The 23,824-nt window shown below is 41.2% G+C and overlaps 1 protein-coding gene across 1 annotated transcript in view; it reads left to right on the top strand.

Annotated features, from left to right (window-relative positions):
* The window catches only part of LOC306967325 (ras-specific guanine nucleotide-releasing factor 2), a 39,788-nt gene that overhangs the window by 2,065 nt on the left and 13,899 nt on the right, over nucleotides 1-23,824 (top strand). The window contains exons 2-11 of the mRNA XM_079562308.1: nucleotides 9,099-9,205; nucleotides 12,328-12,475; nucleotides 16,613-16,702; nucleotides 16,772-16,908; nucleotides 18,990-19,106; nucleotides 19,218-19,297; nucleotides 22,465-22,658; nucleotides 22,741-22,850; nucleotides 22,910-23,028; nucleotides 23,340-23,500. Of these exons, the coding sequence (XP_079418434.1) occupies nucleotides 9,099-9,205; nucleotides 12,328-12,475; nucleotides 16,613-16,702; nucleotides 16,772-16,908; nucleotides 18,990-19,106; nucleotides 19,218-19,297; nucleotides 22,465-22,658; nucleotides 22,741-22,850; nucleotides 22,910-23,028; nucleotides 23,340-23,500 (1,263 nt within the window). The remainder of the gene's footprint in view (nucleotides 1-9,098; nucleotides 9,206-12,327; nucleotides 12,476-16,612; nucleotides 16,703-16,771; nucleotides 16,909-18,989; nucleotides 19,107-19,217; nucleotides 19,298-22,464; nucleotides 22,659-22,740; nucleotides 22,851-22,909; nucleotides 23,029-23,339; nucleotides 23,501-23,824) is intronic.

Here is a 23,824-nt window from a genome sequence, read left to right as displayed (position 1 = left end):
CTTATCATCGGCCCTAAAGCTTTTATATTCTACAAATAGGCCTGTTGCTGTAATTCATTCAAGAAATAATAAAACATATTTTTTTTATTTATTTATTTGTTTTGTTAAGATACAGCAAAGTTTATTGTCCTGTAAGAGAAAATGTGCCCTGGGCTCGTTGTGAAGGCGCAGCTGCGTAACATGTGCACAATAAAAACACTGTACAACGTGTTTTCAGTTTTTGTTCCTGTGGCATCACAAACTCATGTAAAAAAGAGATTGATTAACAAAAAAGGAATTATTATGCAGAAAAATGTTATACTGTATGAGTGTACAACATTGCACTGTAGCATAGCGATTAGTGCTTTTGCTTCACAGCAAGAAGGTCCCGGGTTCGTTTCCCACCTGGGACGGGGCCTTTCTGTGTGGGGTTTGCATGTTCTCCCCGTGTCTGCGTAGGTTTCCTCCGGGTACTCCGGTTTCCCCTACCACTAATGACATGTACAATAGGCCAGGATGAACCAGGGTGTGTTTGAGAGTGTGAGTGGGGAACGACAGATGAAAATTGGCCCGAGGCTACAATCCGGCGTGGTGTGTTAACATGCATGTCTCCGCACTGTCCCGACTACATAAACCAATAGATAAATTACAGAGCGTCTATCTCCCCTCCCATTAGTGAAGGTCTGTCGAGAAAAGTCTAACCCTGGAGCAAATGATTAAAGTGATCATTGATAGAGTAGCCTCCTGATGATGTCCATGTTAATACTTGAAATAATAATATAATTTTGCTGCTGTCTGCTCTGAATTAAGTCCAGCAGACTCATGTTGTGTTATAATGAATAATATTGTGGATGCATCTGCATTTGTAAGGCCTTAGTCCTCCTCACAGAATGCCTCAGACCCATCTGTCTTTGGCTCACACTACAGCTGTGATGTTTAATTAGGGTTATTTTCAATCTGCCCATGGCTCTATCCTGTGTACATGGACTGCTCGGTTAAAAGAAGACACTGATATAGGCCTACTTGTTTAGGAGTTTGCATCTGAACAAGAGCTATTTTTCCATACGTGATGGAAGCATGTTCTGCCATGGGAATGTAAACACTTAGGCTTTTGTTTGATCAGATTTGTATGACCATACAGCTGCTTTATCACATCTAACAACAACTACAGAAATACCCAACCTGAAATAACTTGCGCTGTCTGCCTCTTGGCCTCTTTCTACTCTCTTTTGTGTTTAGACAGACACAGACAGACAGTTTGTGGAGAGACAATTCTAAAAGGTTTCCACAGTGACTGTCCCCTGGCACTAGTGATAGCTTGTGTATAAGGCCTGCACATATGTAGCAGTATAATAACTTTTTTTTCACTCAACAAATTATGATTTCCTGAAGAACCGGATGGCTGAAGACCAATGATGCAGATCAGAGCTCTTGGTATTTACTGTAATATCGCTTAAAGCCACACCAAGTAACATTTCACCCAATAAACAGAATAAAATACAAGCATTTATTTGATTACAGATCATTTTAATGCTGCAAAATACTTAAACATGAGCAAACAAGTGTCTGTGCTGTGAGCGGCTCACCTCTCCTTAGACCTGATTGTAACTTTATTGGGAGTGGGACGTGTCCAGTTCATCTTCTTGGAGATGTTGACGAAAAGCAGCCAAATATGAGATTTGAACAAGTAATAATAATATTATTAATAATTATGCACTGGTTTTATATAGCTCTTTGAACACTTCAACATGTTTTACATTGCATTATTCATTCACTCCATACTTGGTGGTGGTAAGCTACTATTAGCTATTAGCTGTAGCCACAGCTGCCCTGGGGTAGACTGACGGAATTACTCACTCACACACTACATTCACCCAGGCTTCCTGGTGTTACCAAATGGTTCCCTGCTTAGCTTCCAAGTATGGCGGGATCATTCAGGCCTAGCAAAGATTGCTCCATAAGCAAAAACTCTAAAATATCATTTTAAAATTTAGTATACATTATTTGAATGATTTTCCCCACACAATAAGTACATTCAGGAATTTAGTTTAGTAAATAGGTCTTGCATTGACATAGATCCAGTATATTTAGTGATTATTTACATTCGACACAAAGCTGCAGCAGCTCCCGGGTCACATTTGTAGATGACAATTTGTTCTCAGACATTTCACCTGGTTAAATAAAGGTCAAATAATTAAAGATTCAAAAAATAAACAAATCCTGGTTTGTTTGAGTAACTGCTGAGTGTACAGTAGTGAGCACATGTGTATTTCCCAGCTGTGCTGCTTGTTGACACTATCACTGGAGGAAAGAGAAGAGGACGTCTTACACACTTAACTGGTTTAGCAGAGCTGGTTGACTGTAATGACAATTGATTACACTTTACATTTCACAATTAAGATCCACTCTGATGTTACCCAATAAATAACTGTGCTTGAACAAAAATGACTGTAGATAAATTGATGGTTTTGATAATAGGCTTTGTGCCAAAAACAACTGTCTGTGAGGAATGTACTGTATTGATTTTTATATAGTATATAATAGTTATAGGCATAACAATAACTCGACAAACAATATGGATTATGCTACGTGAACAACTTTCATTTTCAACACTTGCATTAGAGGCTTTTAGAACATGTATTTGTGTAATAAACTGAAATTAAGACTTTCATTTTGGTCACGTGTTGTTGTTTGGTCATGTTTCAAAAATATATAGCTTTTTCACTACCTTGATGTGCATAATTTCTTTGCAATTTCGCAATCTCTATTTGAACATGCACCTGCTGGTGTCTGACTTACATTTTGCTTTATTAAAGAGAATGTTTTAGCTCAACTGAAAAGCACCATTGTCTGATATCCAATTAGACAGCTGGTGGCCATTCCTATTTTTGTCACAGAATGATGGTGAAGATGGCTGCAGGGAAAGTGCCTGTTTTGTCCAATAGAAAGGACTTGTATTTTAATCAATAAAAATACTATCTCAAGATAGTTCATAGTTTTGTCTCTTATGAACATGAAACATAAATACAAAATAAAACAGTTCAAATTTCTACATCTTCTACATCTTTCGCCTCCATTTTACTTATGTGTCACTGAACAAACAAAAGAAACAGCATCACAACAGAGCAGGGAAAACATACTGTAAGTGAAAGCTTTTTCCCCAAAATAATTTTTGGTAAGGCAGACGCTACCTGTTTATGTCCTATGTGGCACAAGATTTATATACAAAGGAGAGGATCCCAGCACTGACCTACAGTAAAAGTCCTTTATTTAATTCATGGCCACACCAATGCATTTCGACCAGTGGGTTTCTTCAGGGCGTTCAATAAAAAGTACCAGATCCTAATTTGCATGTCTTTCTAATGGTGAAAGAACAGCTCTATTTAGATGATATGAGTCAAAACAAGCGCCGCTCAGCAATTTGTTCCCAGTTATTGTGACTAGTTAGTCTTTTCAGTGTTTCAGAATGAATGGATCCCAAAGGCAGAGGTGTAGCACTGTGCCCTGAATACAAATCATTTCGGTGTCCCATTTTTTAAAACATGATTTCAAACAATTAACAGGCTTTTTGAGGGAACGTCACTACTCTGGGCCTTTACCCACGAGCCAGAAGCCCCTGCCCAAAAGACTTGACTCCCTTCACAGAGCTAGTTATCCCATCACCACAAAGAACTGATCAAATCCAGTAACACCATTAAACAGTCTGTAGCAGAACTATTGTAAGATCTTTCTATTGTCCTCCCTTACAGCCACAGCTGAAAATCCTGCTGGTCGATTCCTTCAAAAACACCCAATAGGGTTATCATAAGCCTAATGTGTGTTTGTTGTTGCCTGAGCACGCTGGCTTGCGGGTTGTAAAGAGGCAATTCTCACAACTAGTAAAATAGATTTATGGAGCATTCACTGGCTGCTCTCTCGCGTTGTGGGAGTCATAGAGCAAACTCCAGTATCTTCTAAGGTCTGAGACCATATCCCTCCTCAAAACAGCAACAAAGAAACTGCAGGTACAATAGGGAAGGGGTTAGATGCTCGATACATATTGTGTTTTGCTGAGTGGGAGGACAGCTGTGACTTTGTAGAGCAAGCCAGTTTAATCTCCAAACGATGAAGTATACATGTGTGCGGAGAGGAAGCTGATACGGCTGTTATACACTGTTTTCTATGCTATTTGTTGTTACATAACTAACTTTGTAAGTCTGTAAAATATATCAGTAAAAGATCTATTACACAACAGTTTCTTCAGAAAGAAAACAGCATGATAAGCATTAAAGAAGCAGCAGGGAGGTGTTGGTTTGCAGACACAAACAATCAGCCACAACATTCTGCTGAAGCAAACGTTAATTGGTCTTTAAAAATCATGGACATTTCAACTTTTGAGCAAATTTACATTTGTGTTCTCAATAAATACCCCACATCTGAAAGCACACACCGCACAGACCTTTGCAGTGAATAATTGTAATAATCTGGTTGTTAACCTTAAAGCACCTACATGTTGTTTTTAAAATTTTGACCTTCAGTGTATTGTATAAGCCAACTTTGGTGAAAAAGACTTTTATCTCCATTTAATCATAAAGCTTTTTTATTGGTCATAAACTCAGCTGATGCTGTTTTCATTACGGTGACAGAAGTTTGTGAAACGAGTTTATGATCTCATTGAATTGAGATGTTTGAAATGCGTTAGGTAAGGCTGGACCACAACTAACCATTGCACACGAGTACACACACTTTATTCATTCATTCACTCATTTTCATTCAGTCTTTATAAAGGACACAAGTGCGGACACATGATCCATAGTTACGGTTAAAAAAAGAAAAGAGAAAGTATTATTGTTTGTTAGCAGAAAAATCAGGTCCCTTTGTCCCTTGGTCCAGGACTGTCTTTTCTTGAAAATGTACATTCTAATCAAAATTATGATTGGCTTTTCTGTTTCTGTTTCTTTTCTTTTGCGCCCCAAAATGTTGCAACCAAACCACATTGTGTTGCAAATATGGTAAATAATAGTATCATTGCTGCTTTGGGGCATCACGCGAGTTTAGAGACAGACACTTTAAAGACTGACTTTAGCACAAGTGTTGCTTTAATGCAATCTGCCTTATAGTTCTCAGAAAAATTACATACTCAGTTACGTAAGTCAACATAGATCGATTCTGGTAATAGTGTACATGCTCCTGTATTCATGGTAGCAGTGGTTGATGCTTTCTTTTTGTCCTTGGAGCATTTTCTAAAGCAACATTCTTCTCAAAAGCACAGTGGAAGCCCGGAGGAATTGAGGCAGAGCTGAGAACAGAGGATGAGATGCTGCTGGTGGATCTAATACAGAACACTGGTGGGTGGAAAACCCACTCCCCACTCCTGTTCACTTCTCACACTTTGTCAACAACTTTACACAGCTCCTGTTATGCTCACTTGTCTTCATTTTGTGCAAATGTGACTGCAATTAATTTGGAAATAATACAGTGCAATGGGAAGGGGGGCTATTGTTGCATAACCATCATAATTGTTGTTGTGAGAGACTCTATATTATATAATTTCAAGTCACAAAGGTCTCAGGCCGAGTTGTGTTTGTCTTAGTTCTGGATAACAGTGTGTAGGGCAATACGGACATCAAACCTCTCACTTGGACATTAAACCCCAGTGCCCTAAAAACAAGTAAACAAGTTGGCTTCTCTGGAAAATCATAGTTAAGGTTAAGTTAAGGTATACTTTATTGTCCCCTGCATTTGACACATCCTTTGATGCCGCTGTGGCAACCCGTAAGGAGCAGTGGGCGACGGCAGAGCAGCGCCCGGGGACCCATCTCCAGATGGGGAGCCAGGCTAATGGTCAGAACCAACTGACTGGAGGATTCACCTTCTGTGCATGTTTTTGGTTGATAGGGGAAACAGGAGCACCCGGAGGAAACAGACACGGGGAGAGAAACATGCAAACTCCACACAGAAAGGCCTGCACGGGAATTGAACCAGGGACCCTCTGCTGTGAGGGGAGAGTGTGAACCACTAAGCCGCTGTGCTGTATATTATAATCCAAGATGATGCGTATTAGAAATGGTGGTAACTAAGGTTGAGACTGAAATAGTACAAGGAAGGGCATAAACTGGATTCCCAACCCTGGTTACTAAAGAAAGACTAAGAAGGAAAGTTTAATTGTTTCCATAAATAATGGATGTATGTATTTCAGCTGAGATCATTCTTAAATTAAGTTTTGCTCAATCCTAGGCATTAGTCTTGACAGAATCCGAGAGATTGAACTTCACAGTGATACTATGCAATAATTACTGCATATTTTGGCATTCACTCTACTTGTCCAGACCATCTGGAGTCCAGGAGTGACCTTTAAAAGCAATTTAACATATTGATTCCATGGTCAAGGCAACGCTTTTTCAGCTTTGCTTACCAGCTAAAGTAAAACAAAAATCTCCATCCAAATCTTCATCACTTCACGTCAGGACTATTGCAATGCCTTGAATACCGGCCTTTATCAAGCCTCTTTACACCACGTACTGAAAACAGCTGCTGGGCTCGTCATTAACACCCGTAAACATGACCGCTTGACTTCGATTGTTTACTTCCTCTGTTGGCTCCTGGTTCAGTTTGGAATTCAGTTCAAAATCCTGCTTTTCAGTTCAATCCATGGCCTTGTTACCTGTGTGACATCCTGACCCTCACCAGCCCAGCGGTCCAAGGCCCAAACTCACTGATTAAGGCCATGCTAAAGACCTGTCTGTTCAGATCGACCTTTGATACTTTAGATTTGTGGCACTTGTAAAAGAGAGCTGATCCAATAAGATAAGATAAGATAAGATAAGATAAGATAAGATAAGATAAACCTTTATTGATCTCACAAAGGAGAAATCTACTTGTTACAGTCGGCGTTCAAGAAGATCACTCAGAGTTAATAAAGTACAGCTGATGCAGAGATTATTGCACATGTTACTTTACAGTCTTATTGTACAGTCTGACAGCAGTGGGGATGAAGGCTTTGCGGCAGCGCTCCGTCCTGCACTGAGGGTGTCTCAGTCTGCCACTGAGAGAGCTGCACAGCTCTTCTACAGTCCCGTGCAGTGGGTGGGAGGTGTTGTCCATGATGGAGGTGAGCTTGGCTAATGATGTATTGATTCAATTGGCCACATGAATCTATTATCAGCACCAATTTGTACTTCAGCCAATGTATCTGTATTCTAATGCTGCCAAAACCAGGGACTGGGAGAAGTATTCGGAAGCAAAGCTGGCTTTTTTTTTTATGTTGTTGTCTTCATCGTGAGCATGTGTCTTGAACCATGTTAGTACAACTTGTTAAATCATTCATCCACACATTGTCTTTCTTCCCATGCACCAAAGCACACAGGCGTAACATAGTGAAATGTTCAGATGAAGTGTACAACTCTGTAGCTGAACACAACGAGGCAAAAGTAATTCCTTGCGCTAGCACATAAAATAAGGATGCTTTGTGTGGCATCGTGACCTTGGTGCATTGAACTAGAAAACACATGATATTACAGGCAAATTAGATCAAGTTGTAACTAGATCTGACGTGGCATTGCATATTGTCAGAAATCAAGTTGTGCTTTGACCGTTGCCTGTTTTAGTTTAAGACATTACTCTGTAGTGCAATGATCGCACTTATCGCTTTCTGTGCTACATTCGTCCAGATTAAAAATCAGAAAAAGAAACATAATCATTGTGTCTTAAACCTTATCAGAAAGCAGTCACTGGCATTGGGTTGTTTTAGATTCGAACATGTTTTGATTTGCCGAAAAGCTTCCTCTGGTTGTAATTTGGGACCTGACACCGCTAGGCTCATCTCTCATCTTGTTAAATGGCCTAATAGTTCTGACTGCGGTGGGTAACAGCTCCTCTCTTGTTCTGTAACATCTTCACCTAATTACAGGACTATTTCCTTTAATTTGTGAAGCAGCAGGATGCGCCGACGCCAATATGATGCTGATGAAAGCGTATAGTGCCGGAGACAACGGAAGTGTCACACTTTCTCTCACCATGGAAACTAAACCCTGTACATGCTGATGACACAATTTGGAAACTTGGTTCAAGATTATTATGTAAACACAGCGCTTCGCTCATGTCAGGGGTTTTCACATCACAGGGCGCTCAATGGAAATCACTTAAAAGCTTTGGGACAGCGGCGGGTTCCTGGTCCCGTCCTGCAGGCTATAGGGCTATCGTTTGGAGGGCTTGACAGAATCCACTGAAGCAGACACGTACAGAGGAGAGCAATGGGGAGGGGGGGGGGGTGACTTACACAGAGATACGAGGATGCCAAAGCCAAAGAGCGGCGGAGGAGGCGGAGTGCGCTGCTGAAAACTCCACAGTCCATGTATGTGTTGTTCCCTGAATAGGAGCTCCGCTTTAACCCAGTGCCCCAGGACATGGTGGTATGAATACAAGCCCCCATCACCACACAAAAACGAGGTGGAAGAAGTATTGAAAGTATCTACTCTTAGGTTATAGTGCTGTTACCATGTCATTAATCAGGTAGATGTAAAACCAAAACCAATTAGACCAGTGTTTCGGGACAAGTTGACATGTCTCTTTCAACAATCAAAAAACTGGGCAGAAATGCTCAAATTGAATTATTTTCCAACACTTGATAACCTGTGCGTAGGTAGCTGTTATGTTGCCCACATTTGTACTCACTTGTGGAGAAGTCAGTCGCCAGGAACAGACCAGCATAATTGATGGAGGGGATAATGGCTGATGGAAAAGGAAGCCTCAGATAAGACCTTATTTTAACGACTGTCATGTGTCTTTGAGCCGCCCACAGTCCCCCCTCCTGTCTCCGTCTCTTTGTGGGCACGCTTGTTTTATGTTCTACAAAACTTTCAAATCCACCCTCGTCAAATGTCAGATAAACTGTAGTAACTCAGCCAGTGTTTTGCTTTATACGACGTGACATCCCACGGTCAGAGGTGATAACTTGAAACACTAATTGTACACGGAAATAGCAGGTGTTTCGCTCAGAAAGACAGTCAGCAACAGGCTTTGACAATCTGATTTGAAAGTAGATATCTGGCAATAATAAGATGTTTAATGCATATGTACGTGAGCCGTTCAAAATTAATGTTTTTTTTGTGTGTGTGTGTGTGTGTGTGTGATTTGTACAGCACTACTTCCAGATCCTTTTTGGACATGATGGTCAGAAGCCCCTGGAGCTCCGGACAGAGGAGGAGAATGAGTGCGATGAATGGGTGGAGGCTATACAGCAAGCCAGGTAAATAACACGGCATCAAGCTGCTCAGCAAATTATGTGAACTCAGACCCACTGTGGCCCAATGTAGGTTCACAACATCCTTTAAAAAGCGCATAGATGAAATTGGGATGAAGTGTAGCAAAGAAATGTTCGGTATAATTTACCGTCATATTGCAGATATTTTTACTTTACTTATCACATACAGTGTAAATACAGATTTAATAACATGTAGAGAAATGACAAGGACCTGTATTCAGCCATAGCTGGGCAATTTTAAATAGCAAATGTGGCCCCATTGATGTTTAAGAGAGTTATAGTTACTACACTGCTCACAAAAACTTAGGGCACACTCAAAAAACACAATGTAACTCCAAGTCAGTCAAATTTAAACAGACAACAGGTGGAAATGAGAGGCAATTAGCAAGATCACTCCAAAAAAGGAATGGTTTTGCAGGTGGTGACCACAGACCATTTCCCTGTCTTCATCCTTTGGACCGTATTTTTGGAACACTTTTGCATTTGTCCAGTGTTCTCACCACTAGAGGTATCATGAGGAGGCATCTACAACCCACAGAAGCTGCTCAGGGAGTGATGCTCATCCAAATGGCACGTCCATTCGTGCTGTGGCAAGAAGGTTTGCTGTGTCTCCCAGCGCAGTGTCCAGAGCATGGAGGAGATACCAGGAGACAGGCCAGTACACCAGGAGACCTGGGGGGGGGCGACCGAGGTCAACAACCCAGCAGCAGGACTGCTATCTGCTCATTTTTGCACGGAGAAACAGGAGAAGCACTGCCCGAGCCCTACAAAATGACCTCCAGAGGTCCACAAATGTGCATGTTGGTACTCAAACGGTCAGAAACCGACTCCATGAGGGTGGTATGAGGGCCCGACGTCCACAAGTTGGGCCGGTGCTTACTGCCCAACACCGTGCAGCCCGATTGGCATTTGCCCGAGAACACAGCGATTGGCAGATTGACCAATGGTGCCCTGTGCTCTTCACGGATGAGAGCAGGTTCACCCTGAGCACATGTGACAGACGTGACAGTGTCTGGAGACGCCCTGGAGAACGTTCTGCTGCTGCAACATCATCCAGCATGACCGGTTTGGTGGTGGGTCAGTGATGGTCTGAGGAGGCATTTCATTGGAGGGCCGCACAGCCCTCCATGTGCTAGCCAGAGGTTCCCTGACTGGCATTGGGTACCGGGATGAGATCCTCAGACCTATTGTAAGACCATATGCTGGTGCTGTGGGTCCTGGGTTCCTTCTGATGCCTGATAATGCCAGGCCACATGTGGCAAGAGTGTGTCAGCAGTTCCTGCATGATGAAGGTATTGATGTTATGGACTGGCCTGCCCGTTCCCCAGACTTAAATCCAATAGAGCACATTTGGGACATCATGTCTCGGTCCATCCATCAACGCCACGTCGCACCACAGACTGTCCAGGAGCTGACTGATGCTCTAATCCAGGTCTGGGAGGAGATCCCTCAGGAGGACATCCGTGGTCTCATCAGGAGCATGCCCAGGCGTTGTAGGGAGTGCATTCAGGCACGTGGAGGCCACACACACTACTGAGGATGATACAGACTCGTTTTGAGGAATTTCTACAGAATTTGGATCAACCAGTGACCTGATTTGTCACTTTGATTTTGACTATAATTTTGGATCCAGACCTCCAGGGGCTGAGAATTTGATTTCCATTTATCATTCTTATGTTATTTTGTTCTCAAAACATTGCCCTACACTATGAATAAAGATTTTCATCCGAAAAATCGAATTGATTGACATCTAGGATGTGTTTTTTGAGTGTGCCCTAAGTTTTTGTGAGCAGTGTACTATTACTAACTTGCAGTGGTGGAAAAAGTACTCAATATTCTTACTTAAGTAACAATGCAGATACAGGACCAAAAAATACTTCAGTAAAAGTAAAAGTATCTGATGTTTGTACTTAAGTAAACGTATGCATTGCATTGCATTACATATGCGATATTTTACCTTTTAAAAGGTAAAATACATTTACCTTTTAAACGGTAAAAGTATTTAAGAGAGTAATGTGCAGGATTTTTAAATCATTTGAAACCAGGTCTAAACGAGTAAACCACTAACTCAGGTCAAAAACAGGAACTTAACCGGGTCAAAAACAGGAACTTAACCGGGTCAAAAACAGGAACTAAACCAGGTCTAAACCACATCTAAACATGAGTAAACCACTTACCCAACTTTAAACTGGGACTAAACCAGTTCATCGTAGCGAGGTCACTCTGAAAATAAAGTACTTCTACTTTTAACACAATTTTAAAAATGTAGTCGAGTTCAAAGTACAGATACAGGCTCCAAATATTAGTGTAAGTAAAAGTATTCATCATAAAATGTACTTGCTTATAATTTGTACTTTTTACGTTATTACTTTCCACCACTGCTAACTTGCTTTCACCATCTACTTGTGAGCCCTTCATATTGCTCTTAAAATCAAATGTAAACCTAGCAAGAAAACCTACAACTCCGTGGTGTTCATATGAGGCGTATGGTCTGGGGAAAGAAGCTCTTTTTGTTTCTTTCAGCATTTGCCCTAAAAGAGCAAATCCTCGTTCCTGAGGGAAAGCACTGGAACAGATCATGGTGGGGATGGTAAATGTCTGCCATGATCCGCTGAGCTCTCCTCTTACAGCCCCTCCGGTACAGCTCCTCGGGGTGAAGCAGAGATGTCCTTGTGATGCGCTCAACACATCGCACCACCCTCCTGAGCGCTTTCTTGTCCCTCTCTGTGGTGATCCCGGACCACACAGGCAGATAGAGGACCGACTCCACTGTAGAGCAGGAGAAGCTCGTCTGCAGCCTTGCTGAGATGTTAAACTGCCTCAGTTATACAGAGATGGTGTAGCCGCTTTCTGCCTAACCACAGTGGAGATGTGCTGGTCCCGTTTCATATCCTCAGAAATGTTACGATATTGGTAGCTACTCACTCTATATTGTGGCCCCACTGATGTTTAAGTGAGTGTGATGGAGCTATAGTTACTACTATTACGAATTTGCTTTCACCATATACTGGTGAGCCCTTCGAGTTGCTCTTAAAATCAAATCTATGGGTCAGTCTTTACAATGCATAATGTTACTTTCATTCTTGTGATTTGTTTGCACTTTCCAGTTACTCTGACATCATCATTGAGCGCGAGGTGCTGATGCAGAAGTACATCCACCTCGTTCAGATTGTGGAGACCGAGAAGGTAGCGGCCAATCAGCTGCGCACCCAGTTAGAGGACCAGGACACAGAGATCGAAAGGCTTAAATCTGAGGTACACGCTGCACACAATCCCTGCATTTTCATTTCACCAGAACACCATGTATTTGCATCATACACCTACATTTGCATATCTTTTGTTACCCAGTGGACATCAGCTGGTGCCCGTTGCGTCTCCAGGACAAAAAGAACATGTTTGAAGATTGTGAATATGAAATGCCATGGCGCATAAACCAGGGTCAGCGCAAAGACATTAACCACTTAATATTAATTATTTATTACTTTGACTTCATTTTGTTGCATTTGTGTGAGTTGACAAAGTGTCAAAAGTGAAGGTTTAAATATGCATCGTGTACTCTGTAAGGCTTAGTTAAAGATTGTTGTGCTGTAAAATGCTAATGTTTTTCTTGTCTCTCTAAACGCTGATTCTGGTGAAAGATGTCATAAGCCTATGGGTTTGTGCGCCTGTGTGTTCTCTGTAAAAATGGTGAGTGGGAGTAAGCAGTGACTGTGCGTGGGAGAAGCCCACTGCTTTCCAGAAACAGAACAGACAATCGGCTAAAACATCACACTGTTCTTCCTTTGGCTTCCTGAATCCGTACACAATTTTAGCACAATCCTACGCTAATAAAAAACAAGAATGCTAATCAATGGAATTAGATAATGTTGGGTTTTTTCACCAGTATTAACTTTAACATTATGTTGATAATGTGTACATGTAGCTTAGTTAGTAGAGAAAGGCATTCAGCAAACACTCAGAGCAAATATACAGTGGGAACCAGATGTTTACATACACTAAAAAAAAAAAACTACATTTTTTCCCCCACTATCTGACATAAAACCAGAATTAACTTTTACTTTTTAGGTCTATTAGACTTATCCAAATTATTTGTATTTGCTAAATGCCAGAAGAATGAGAGATACAATTTTCTACACGGTTTGATTTAACTTTTTTACAAAGCCAAAAGTTTACATACATTTCATTAATATTTGGTCACATTGCCTTAAACCAGGGGTGTCACCATTGAACAAATGAACCTTTTAATATGGACCCAAACAAGATTTGCTTTAACATTGAATATGGAACAAGCAACACTCATTACTATTCAATATAAAACTTAATAGAGTAGTCATTTGGTATAGCCTTGCGGGCCAAATACAATTACATTGCGGGCCAAATTTGGCCCGCGGGCCAGAGTTTGACACCTATGCCTTAAACTGTATATCTTGGGTCAAATGTTTTGAATATCCTTCAACAATCTCCTCACAATAGTTGGCAGGAGTTTTGGTCCATTCCTCCAAACAGAACTGGTGTAACTGAGCCACATTTGTAGGCCACCTTGTGTGCCTATGCCTTTTCACCTATGCCCATGCATTTTCAACTGGATTGAGATCTGGACTTTGTAATGACCACTTCAAAACATAGACTTTGTTATCCTTAAGCCACTTTGCTTTGGGTCATTGTCCTTTTGGAAGACCCATCAGCGCCCAAGCTTTAAGTTCCTAGCTGATGTCTTAAGATGTTGCTCCAATATTTCCACATATTGTTCTTTCTTCATGATATCATCTATTTTGTGAAGTGCACCAGTCCCTCCCGCAGCAAAACAACCCCACAGCATGATGCTGCCACCCCCGTATTTCACAGTTGGGATGTTGTTCTCAGGCTTGCAGGATTCCCCCTTTTTCCCCCAAATGTGACGATGGTCATTATGGCCAAACATTTATGTCTCCAAAAATGTAAGCCTTTATCCTTGTGTGCGTTTGCAAACTCCAATCTAGGTTTATCATGTTTCTTTTGAAGTAAGGGCTTCTTCCTGGCAGAGTTCCCTCTCAGCCCATGTCAGTACAGTACTTGTTTCACTCTGGATAATGACAAACTCTTACCAGGTTCAGCATGTTCACCAGGTCTTTTGCATTTGTTCTTGGGTTGATATTCACATCAGACCACAACACGTTCATCACTGGGACACAGAACCCGCCTTCTTTCTGACCTATATGATGGCTGGACATTTCCATCTTTTTTAAACCTGCGTATAGTTGTTAAAATTGCACCCAAGGATGAACCAGACTTGTGAAATTAAAGTCATCTGGGCTTTCCCAAATTGTTTAAAGATATAGTAATCTTAGTGTGTGTAAACTTCTGCCTTTGTAGAAAATAACCACACAAAAAAATTCTATAAAAAATGATATCTCTCATTCTTCTGACATTTAGCAAATAGAAATAATTTTGAAAGTTCTAATAATATTGTGATTTCTGGTTTCATGTCAGACACTGAGAAAAAAGCATATGTATCTTTTTTTATATTGTGTATGTATCTCGTTCCCACTGTATGCAATATTATAAATATTCAGGTTATGTAATGCCCTATAAAATATTCCATATGATTTCCTTATGTATAAATGCTTTTCACACTGGTTCGAAAATGTATGTGATTTTTTGCAGTAATAGTAGTAGTAGTAGTAGTAGTTTCTGCCCCCTGCAGCCTTACCAACTACATACACATTATACTGTACATACACATAATGGGTGATTTGAGGAAGTTAGAAAATAAAAACTACTGGAATTGGTTGGAGGGAGTAGCCTAACAAAGTGACAATCGATTTCTGATATGAACGCGTACATCATCATTTGCTGAACTATAAAACTGAATCATTGGGGTGATAAAATTCTAGGTTCTCAAATAAAATGGACTGTTTGCATAACAGCCGTCCCCAGGTGCAAGTTATTTGTTCATTGGCCCAGCTGCTGACGTTGTTATGCAGAAATGTCTCTCATCATCTGTGTAATAAGAACTTGGCAAAAACAGCTTGCAGAAGAGCTTGTTTTTGCATTAGGGGGAAAATGTCTTGTCAAATGGTTTACGAAGCTTTTGTTTTGTGTCTACCCAGAAGCAACAAGTGCGTCTCAGTTCCACGCTGTGATCACATCATTGCCGTGTAGTTTGACGCTGGCTGTTTTGAGAGTCTGCATCTGCTCGTGCGATGCCACTGAAAATGATAAAATAAAAAGAAAGGCTTTGAGAGCTGCTGTGAAGCCAGTGCTCTTTCTCATTAAAACATGGCCCCATTATTTGTTTTTTTTTGCATGTGCAGCTCTGCGTCCATGAATAATTAAAATAGCTTCTCTGACCGCAAACACTTACCAGCTATTGCCGCACTGTGAGGAAAATTAAGATGAAAGTATGTAGCTTACATTTTGTGTGTTCCCACCTGTGATGAATAGTCCCCACAGAAGCAATCTCATTTATAGCTATGGAAAAAATAATAACCCCAATCAGTGAAGCCACTTTGTAGGCTTTGTGTTGTCAAGTACGACCCATTATCTGCAGAGAAAGGAGGTATTTTCACTGCTTATTTACATTTAAAGTCAAAAACCTTTATCCAACTTAGCAAATATGGTGGAAATAATTATGGTCCCAAAAAAACAAGTAACGCTCTGACAATTCTTTGGAGTAGCTCTGTATTGTGTGGTACTAGGGCTTCTTCAGGTCATATGCAATTGTTGACTTTTCACATTTTAATTCCACATAATTTCAATTAGTTATGCTTTTAAATTAGGTTTTGTTTACACCCAGTTTACACCGAATGTAGTCCAATGTTTATTTTAGACCCTTTTTTAGATTGTTTTGTCTTGATTTGAGATTGGAGGTATTTTGAGGTGGAATATTTTCTGAGGTGGCATTTGGGGAGAAAATTTGGAGAACCACTGGTGTAAACAAATAAGTGTTTACACCAGGACTACTCAGTCACATGGTATTCAGCCCACATTTACAGTTGATCATGTGATGTCCAACAAACAGAAGAGGCTCTATTTTGATGCTGCTACCAAGTCTCACAAGGTTTTTTTTCCTTCAAAAGTTTTTGTGTCCTGAAATTTGTTTCAGGAGCGTGCTTATTCTGTCACCAGCTGCAATTGTACATTGAGACCTATCCATACCCCACTGATACTGTCTGGATGAAAGCCATGCAATTGTAATTCCATAAAGGATTGGTATCATCCAGGGATCATGAATATCCAGTTGAATTTCTGTGTGCATGCAATAGTAAGTTATCCGTAGAAATGCGATTAGCGTTCAGAGCCCACTGAAAAAGCAGATAACAACCGGTGAATGGAAATGTGCTGCCTCCAGGAACATTTTAGTGCTAAAATTATACTCCTTTTACTTTAACAACGTACTGGATGTCGTTGCAGATCATAGCTTTGAACAAAACTAAGGAACGGATGCGTCCGTATCACGTCCCTCAGAACAATGAAGACCCAGATATCAAAAAGATCAAAAAGGTAAACACACTTTGTAGTGTATTATGACAAGCGTTAGTTCTTGTTTTAATAAAGATGTTTTGTGCTCAGGTGCAAAGTTTCATGCGGGGATGGCTCTGCCGAAGGAAGTGGAAGATCATTGTCCAGGACTATATCTGCTCTCCTCACGCTGAGAGCATGAGGAAGAGGAACCAGATTGTCTTCAACATGGTGGAGGCAGAGACAGAGTATGTTATGTAGCCAAACATTTAATATGACTATTTTATTAAACTTAAAGAAGTCATTCAAATACACTTAACAAAAATTTAAATGCAACATTTTTGTTTTTGCTCTCATTTGACATGGGGTGAACTCAAAGATATAAAACCTTTTGTACACAATCGAGCCATTTCTCACAAATATTGTTCATAAATCTGTCTAAATCTGTGTTCGTGAGCACTTCACTTTTGTCATATAAAGGTTTGGTATATCAAGATGCTCATTAGACCACATGATTATAGCACAGGTGTTCCTTTGGCTGTCTACAATAAAAGTCAATTCTTAAATGGTCAGTTTCACGCACAGCACAATGCCACAGATGTCGGAGTGTGCAACTGGCATACTGACTGCAGGAATGCCCACCAGAGCTGTTGCCAGTGCAGTGAATGTTCATTTCTCTACCATAAAGCCGTCTCCAAAGGCATTTCAGAGAGCCAGGACCTCCACATCCAGCATGTTCACCAAGATCGTCTGAGACCAGCCACCCGGACAACTGCTGCAACGATCCGTTTGCATAATCAAAGAATCTCTGCACAAACTGTCACGAACCATCTCAGGGAAGCTCTTCTGCTGCTCATCGTCCTCACCGGTGTCTCGACCTGACTGCAGCTCGGCGATGTGACTAACTTCAAGTGGGCAAATGCTCACATTTAATGGTGTATGGCATGATGGAGAGATGTTCTCTTCACAGATGAACCCCGGTTTTCACTGTTCAGGCAGTGTGTGTGGAGTCATGTGGGTGAGCGGTTTGCTGATGTTATAGTTGATGTTATTGCAAGGCCACAATTAATAGAAGCTGAAAACATCCCAGCATACTCATTCCACAGGCCACAATCAACAACCTGATCAACTCTATGAAGGAGAAGTGCTGCAGCTGCACTACGGGAGGCAAACGATGGTCACATACTCACTGGTTTTCTGAACCACCTAAAGTGCGATATTTATATGAGTTAAAGGTGCATTATGCAACTTCTTATGGGGGAAAAAAGTTGAGATTTGTGCGTATTTAACCTTGTAGTGAACCAGGAGCTGTATGGCACCTTTACTTCTCCTCCCAGTGGTTTCTAGGACTGTCCAGGATCAATTGTTTGGAAGGTTTTCACTGATGTCGGACCCTCTCTCCTGAAAACTTTCAAAAAGAGGCCTAAATGATGGAAAGTAAAGGTGACTAGGTAACTACAATACAGCGGCTGAGTCAATACAAGGCCAAATACTCACAGAAATCAGCTTTCTTTTTTTCGCATAAAAAGTTGCATAATGCGTTAAAGAGACTAGATGCAAGTTGGTCATTTTATGCTCACTACTGCCACCTCAGGTCTTGCGCATAACTGCAATCTCTGTATTAAGAAGAAGAAGAAGAAGAAAATCTTTATTTATATAGCGCCTTTCACAGACATGGTCACAAAGCGCTTTACATCACTCCATTCTCGGTGATGTAGCTTCAGTTCCCCTGGGGGTGACTGTCAGAAGCGCTTTCGCGACTACACACGTCTGCGCCAACGGACCCTCTGACCACCACCATACATTCACTTACACATATCATTCATCCTGGCCTATTGTGCATGTTTTTAGCGGTAGGGGAAACCGGAGTACCCGGAGGAAACCTACACAGACACGGGGAGAACATGCAAACTCCACACAGAAAGGCCGGTCCAGTTGGGAATCGAACCCGGACCTTCTAGCTGTGAAGTGAGCACTAAACGCTGCGCTACCGTGCCGCTCGTGCATGACGACACTTCAGACCCGAAGCTACAACGTTTTGAGTGACAGTGCAGGATTTTAAAGGCAGTTGTAGTGAATAGGTCTGGGCTCATTCTACACATAAGGACATAGGTGGAACATGTAGGGGGAGGAAAGTACTTAGTTTTAACATGTTTAAACTCCGTATAGACCCTTTAAGTACTCTTCATATGGTTTGTCCAAATATCGCTGATCATTGTTATTTAAAGTATCTACTATACCATAATAGTGACTTGCCCACCAGGTCGTCTTTGTGCTGTGGTTTGTGTCACCTGCTACTGAACTACATGTTTGAAATGTCCTTTTGCAGATACGTGCATCAGCTCTACATCCTGGTCAACTGTTTCCTCAGGCCGTTGAGGATGGCCGCGAGCTCCAAGAAACCTCCCATCAACCACGACGACGTCAGCAGCATTTTCCTCAACAGGTGTTTCTCTAATGCTTTTACTGCTGTAACTCAGGCAGGTAGTGTGGACTGAGTGCAGGTGTAGCTCCTCTGACACAGTGTTTCTGACATGTGCTTGCTCTGTGTCTGCAGTGAGACCATCATGTTCCTCCACGAGATCTTTCACCAAGGACTCAAGGCCAGGATCGCCAACTGGCCCACCCTAGTGCTGGGTAAACAGAGGCTCTGTCTTTCTCCAAACATTAATGTCACATATTCATGGGTTTCAAATGGACGCCAATTGTAGGACTTTTAAAAAATGAAGAGGTAAACTGTTTGCTTTTTAATTAATTGTTTGAAACTTGGACATATCGTGTTGTTGCAATTGCAGAATTCAGTGGTAGACTTTTAACTGCTGTATTGGTGAAGGTTTGGTCTGATTTATAGATACATTTGCTGCAATTTCTGGGGTAAATTATTTGCAGTTAAAAAAGAGGTAACATTTTTAAGTCAATGGAAAAAATCAAAATAGATCAGCACAACTATACGCTCACCAATTTACTTTAAAAACAGGTCTGACACACCTGATTGTGTCATGTGATCAGAGAGGTCACATGACCCGACATTATTAGAAGACGGATCTTTAAAATATTTTGCATTATTATCAAGCACATAATGTCTATATGGCAAAAGAAATAGAGGTGTGAACTGGTACATCTAAGGAAGCGGTGGAGCAGTGTGTAACCCCACAAAAATATCATATTATCATATATTTGTTCATTGAGACCTTTTGGGCTTTTATGTCGAGATTATAAATCCAAAAGGCTTCTCTTTTTAAAAACAAATTGTTGATGTCACGCATCTGCAAGAGAGTTTGATTTTTAAGTCACACATGAACAATTGTTAGTCAGTTGAAAGGAGCTTAAAAGCTTATAACATGGTAAGTTTGAAGACCTAGGGGTCATTTTAGGGCCCCAAATCTGATATGTAAATGAGAGAATGCTGCGTGACTAGAATAATGTGTAAATTACTCTGCTGCTCTTCCCCTTTTGCAAGTGCTACTCATTTTGCACAAGAGCAAATGCTTGGTAAATTACCTCCACAATAACTAACAAGCATTAATAAGTGGTAAAAAAAAATGTTTCTTTCAAAGACTGTGATAATCCAGTTCCCCAAAGTGCACCCATCCTTTTCCGAAGCTGGTAGATCAAGGTCATGGTCTGTGGTGAAATGGCACACACGTCACTGCACCATTCGCACACTGAGTCATTTGCCTATCTCTGTCTGCACTGCACACGCACATTGTCCGACAGACAATGAGTGGCTGGGCCAGAAGGCAGCCCATAATTTCACCTCCCAGAAACCTCTTGTCAGACAAACATCACCAAGGAGACCACAGCTCAGAGGCAGTAAATTACTTTTGACAATTTGAACGAGGAGGATTTTTAATTATCTCAAATCTCAGCATGAGTGGATAGTTACTGTGTCCTATTTCAAGCTTTTTAAGAAACACAGAGCCGATAGTGCACAGTGATAGTTCAAAATGGAATTCAAGCATTTATTGTTGCAATTTTGATGAAAAAGAATTATAAAACTCAATGTTACTGTGTTAAGAAGATGAATGAATGTCCTTTATTTCTTGTGAAATAAATGATTTTAGATTGGCACACGGGGTGCCAGCTGCTCATACATTTCATGCAGTGGCGCCAGGAACCCTTTCACAGAAAATTGTTCCACCATCAGATTTTACAGCCGTTCAGTTGTAATGCGCCTCACAAATGCGAAAGACGGCATGATTAGTTCTTCGCCTGTTGATTCTTGGGTCTTTGAGTATGTTGATTTGATCCTTTCAACCATATCTTCATACTCAAGTGAACCACCATATATATGTAAAATATATTATATTTTATATTTGGATGTGGATAGACCAACTGTTTTATCTACCTGTCAAACACAATTTATTCACGGCCAATGTTGCATTAATGCTGTCACCTAGATCTTGTAGTCATGTTGGGAAAGTCACTTTGCAAGGTCTTCTCTGTTATAATCCAAAAATGGCATAAGTAACTGATGCCCCTAGAGGCCATAAGCACCACTGCAGGTGTTGTAGCTTGTTATGGTTTTTTACTCATTAATTGTTCGTGAGAGCAAATACGACGCTGACAGAAAAGACAAAGGGCAAGAGCGATATTGTACATCCAATGTGGCTCCGACCCAGAGGCAGGGAATTTGCAATTGTGGTTTTATGGCCAGAGACACCAGGGGGAGATGAACGACCCCCCAATCATCCCATTAACACTTGTATTACCCCCAGAGGGACTAGGATCTATCAAGGTAAACAAGTTAGGTCTGCTTTAAGGTCTGGGCTCTGTGGTGGTAATAATTCATTCATATGGAGCTGGGATCAAAGTGTATGCAGCACAGAGAGCCACAGGCGGTGGTCAAAGTGCAGCACAGAGAGCCACATGCGGAGGTCAAAGTAGTGAAACTACAAGTAAAAAGGTTTTAACCACGCAGCCACAGGTTTACTCAGGCTCTGTTTCACACTAAACTGCTGGATGCACAGGTATATAAATGTCTCAAATTTGTTGTAAAAACAATAGTGCCTGGCACTGAATGCCACCGCAGCAAAACGTCCAAGGGCCAACAAAAACTGGTCTGAGGGCCGCTGTTTAGGCAAGCCTGATACAGAGAGTATTCACTTTATTCCGAATGTTTGCGTGGGCGCCGCCATGAATTATGCCCGTTCCTTCTCTCCTATGAGTTATCAAAGGACTGGGAATGTCTAGATAAAATCAATTACTACATGAATACAAAGCCGATTTTAGGTCGCTGAGAGAAACGGTGCAGTGTTGACTTGTTGGTGCAAATGAACATTGGACATTATACACATATCAATCTACTAAACATCAGATTTTAGCAGCGAACATTATCACCCATTCTCTTAATGAACGGACGAAGTTCTGCACTGAAGTTCTGCACAACAATATAACAATGCAGACATAATGCCACTCATTTGGCTTCTGTTGCTGCTGTTGCTATGCTGTGACATCACTTCCTCTATATTCAGGTAGTCATATTCTTTGTGGTGGTCAAAGCACGGTAGTTGAAAAGATCTCATTACTTGAGTAACAGCACAGATACTGCTGCTCAAAAATATTACTCCAATACAAGTAAAAGTTGTTCAGCCAAATTATGTATTAAGTGAAATATTTGCTGTGAACAATACTAAAGTGAAAATCTTTGAAATTTCCACCTGTACAGCAGCACAATGGGGATAAACTTCTTCCATGTTTTTGTACAGTGTTTTAATAACTTTATCACTGACTATATTGGTTCTTTATGGTGACCTCAACAGAATAACAGAACCACCACCTTGACTCTCAATGTGTCTTTCCAGCTGATCTGTTTGACATCCTGCTGCCCATGCTGAACATATACCAGGAGTTTGTGCGTAACCACCAGTACAGCCTGCAGGTCCTGGCCAACTGCAAACAGAACCGCGACTTCGACAAGCTCCTCAAACAGTACGAGTCCAATGCTGCATGTGAAGGCCGCATGCTGGAGACTTTCCTCACCTACCCTATGTTCCAAGTCAGTAAAACAAATGTATAACAGTGGCATCAATGTCTTGTTTAAAAGAAAAGAACAACATATGCCTTTATTCCCCCCTTAGATCCCCCGCTACATCATCACTCTGCATGAACTACTGGCACACACACCTCATGAACATGTGGAGCGGAAAAGTCTCGAGTTTGCCAAATCCAAGCTGGAAGAATTATCAAGGTATGGCTCATAAACCTCTTCATATATGGACCGTACGTGTAATATGCATGTATTTTTAGGGTGATGCACGATGAGGTCAGCGACACAGAGAACATCAGGAAGAACTTGGCTATAGAGCGGATGATTGTAGAGGGCTGTGACATTCTGCTGGACACGAGTCAGACTTTTGTGAGACAGGGTGAGTGTCTCATTTATCCTCGTAGTTAGATCATTAGTTAACCTCTGAAGCATATCTGATGCAAGATTCACCTTGAAAAGAATGAACAATTAAAGAACATGCATGCACCACATACGGCACCAAAGTAGAGAAAGATCTTTACAACTTTAGGCAGACTGTTTGCCCTCACTATATGTACGCTCCTCATAATCTCTTTAAATATGTCACAATGTTAAATTTCTGGCGAACACACATGTCAATGGCTGTAAACAGTGCGTGCACATGCCTCAGCTTAGTGTCGGCTTAATGGAATAAAACATAATCCGGTACAGGCTCACTGATCCAGCTGCCCTCGGTCGAGAGAGGAAAACTCAGTAAAGTTCGTCTGGGCTCGCTGTCCCTGAAAAAGGAAGGAGAGCGACAGTGCTTTCTCTTCACCAAGCACTTCCTCATCTGCACACGCAGCTCCGGAGGAAAGCTGCACCTGCTCAAGGTGAGAAACCTCAGCAACACCACACAGCAGCCGCCTAATTAGCAATTATTTGTTTGAACACGCTCAACATTTAGTTATTTTGCTCTCAATTAAATCAAACATTCAGCAATGCGTTGTTCATGTGTTCAGACTATTCAACACTTGCATTTTCAGTCACATGGACACTTTTCTAAAAGGGCTTAAGACGGTGCCGGTTGGACTTGTGGTGTTACACAAGAAAATAGGTCATTGCCAACAGGTTACTCAAAAGTGGATGAACTTATCCTAATTCATAATTAACTATTGTTTCTTCAATTAAGTCTTTGTGTAAACTTTGGCAAAATT

The sequence above is a fragment of the Gobius niger genome, assembly GCF_951799975.1.
Source record: "Gobius niger genome assembly, chromosome: 1".
Taxonomy (NCBI): Eukaryota; Metazoa; Chordata; class Actinopteri; order Gobiiformes; family Gobiidae; genus Gobius; species Gobius niger.
The sequence above is the reverse complement of the archived record's forward strand: the minus strand, read 5'-3'. Positions and strand labels throughout refer to the sequence as shown.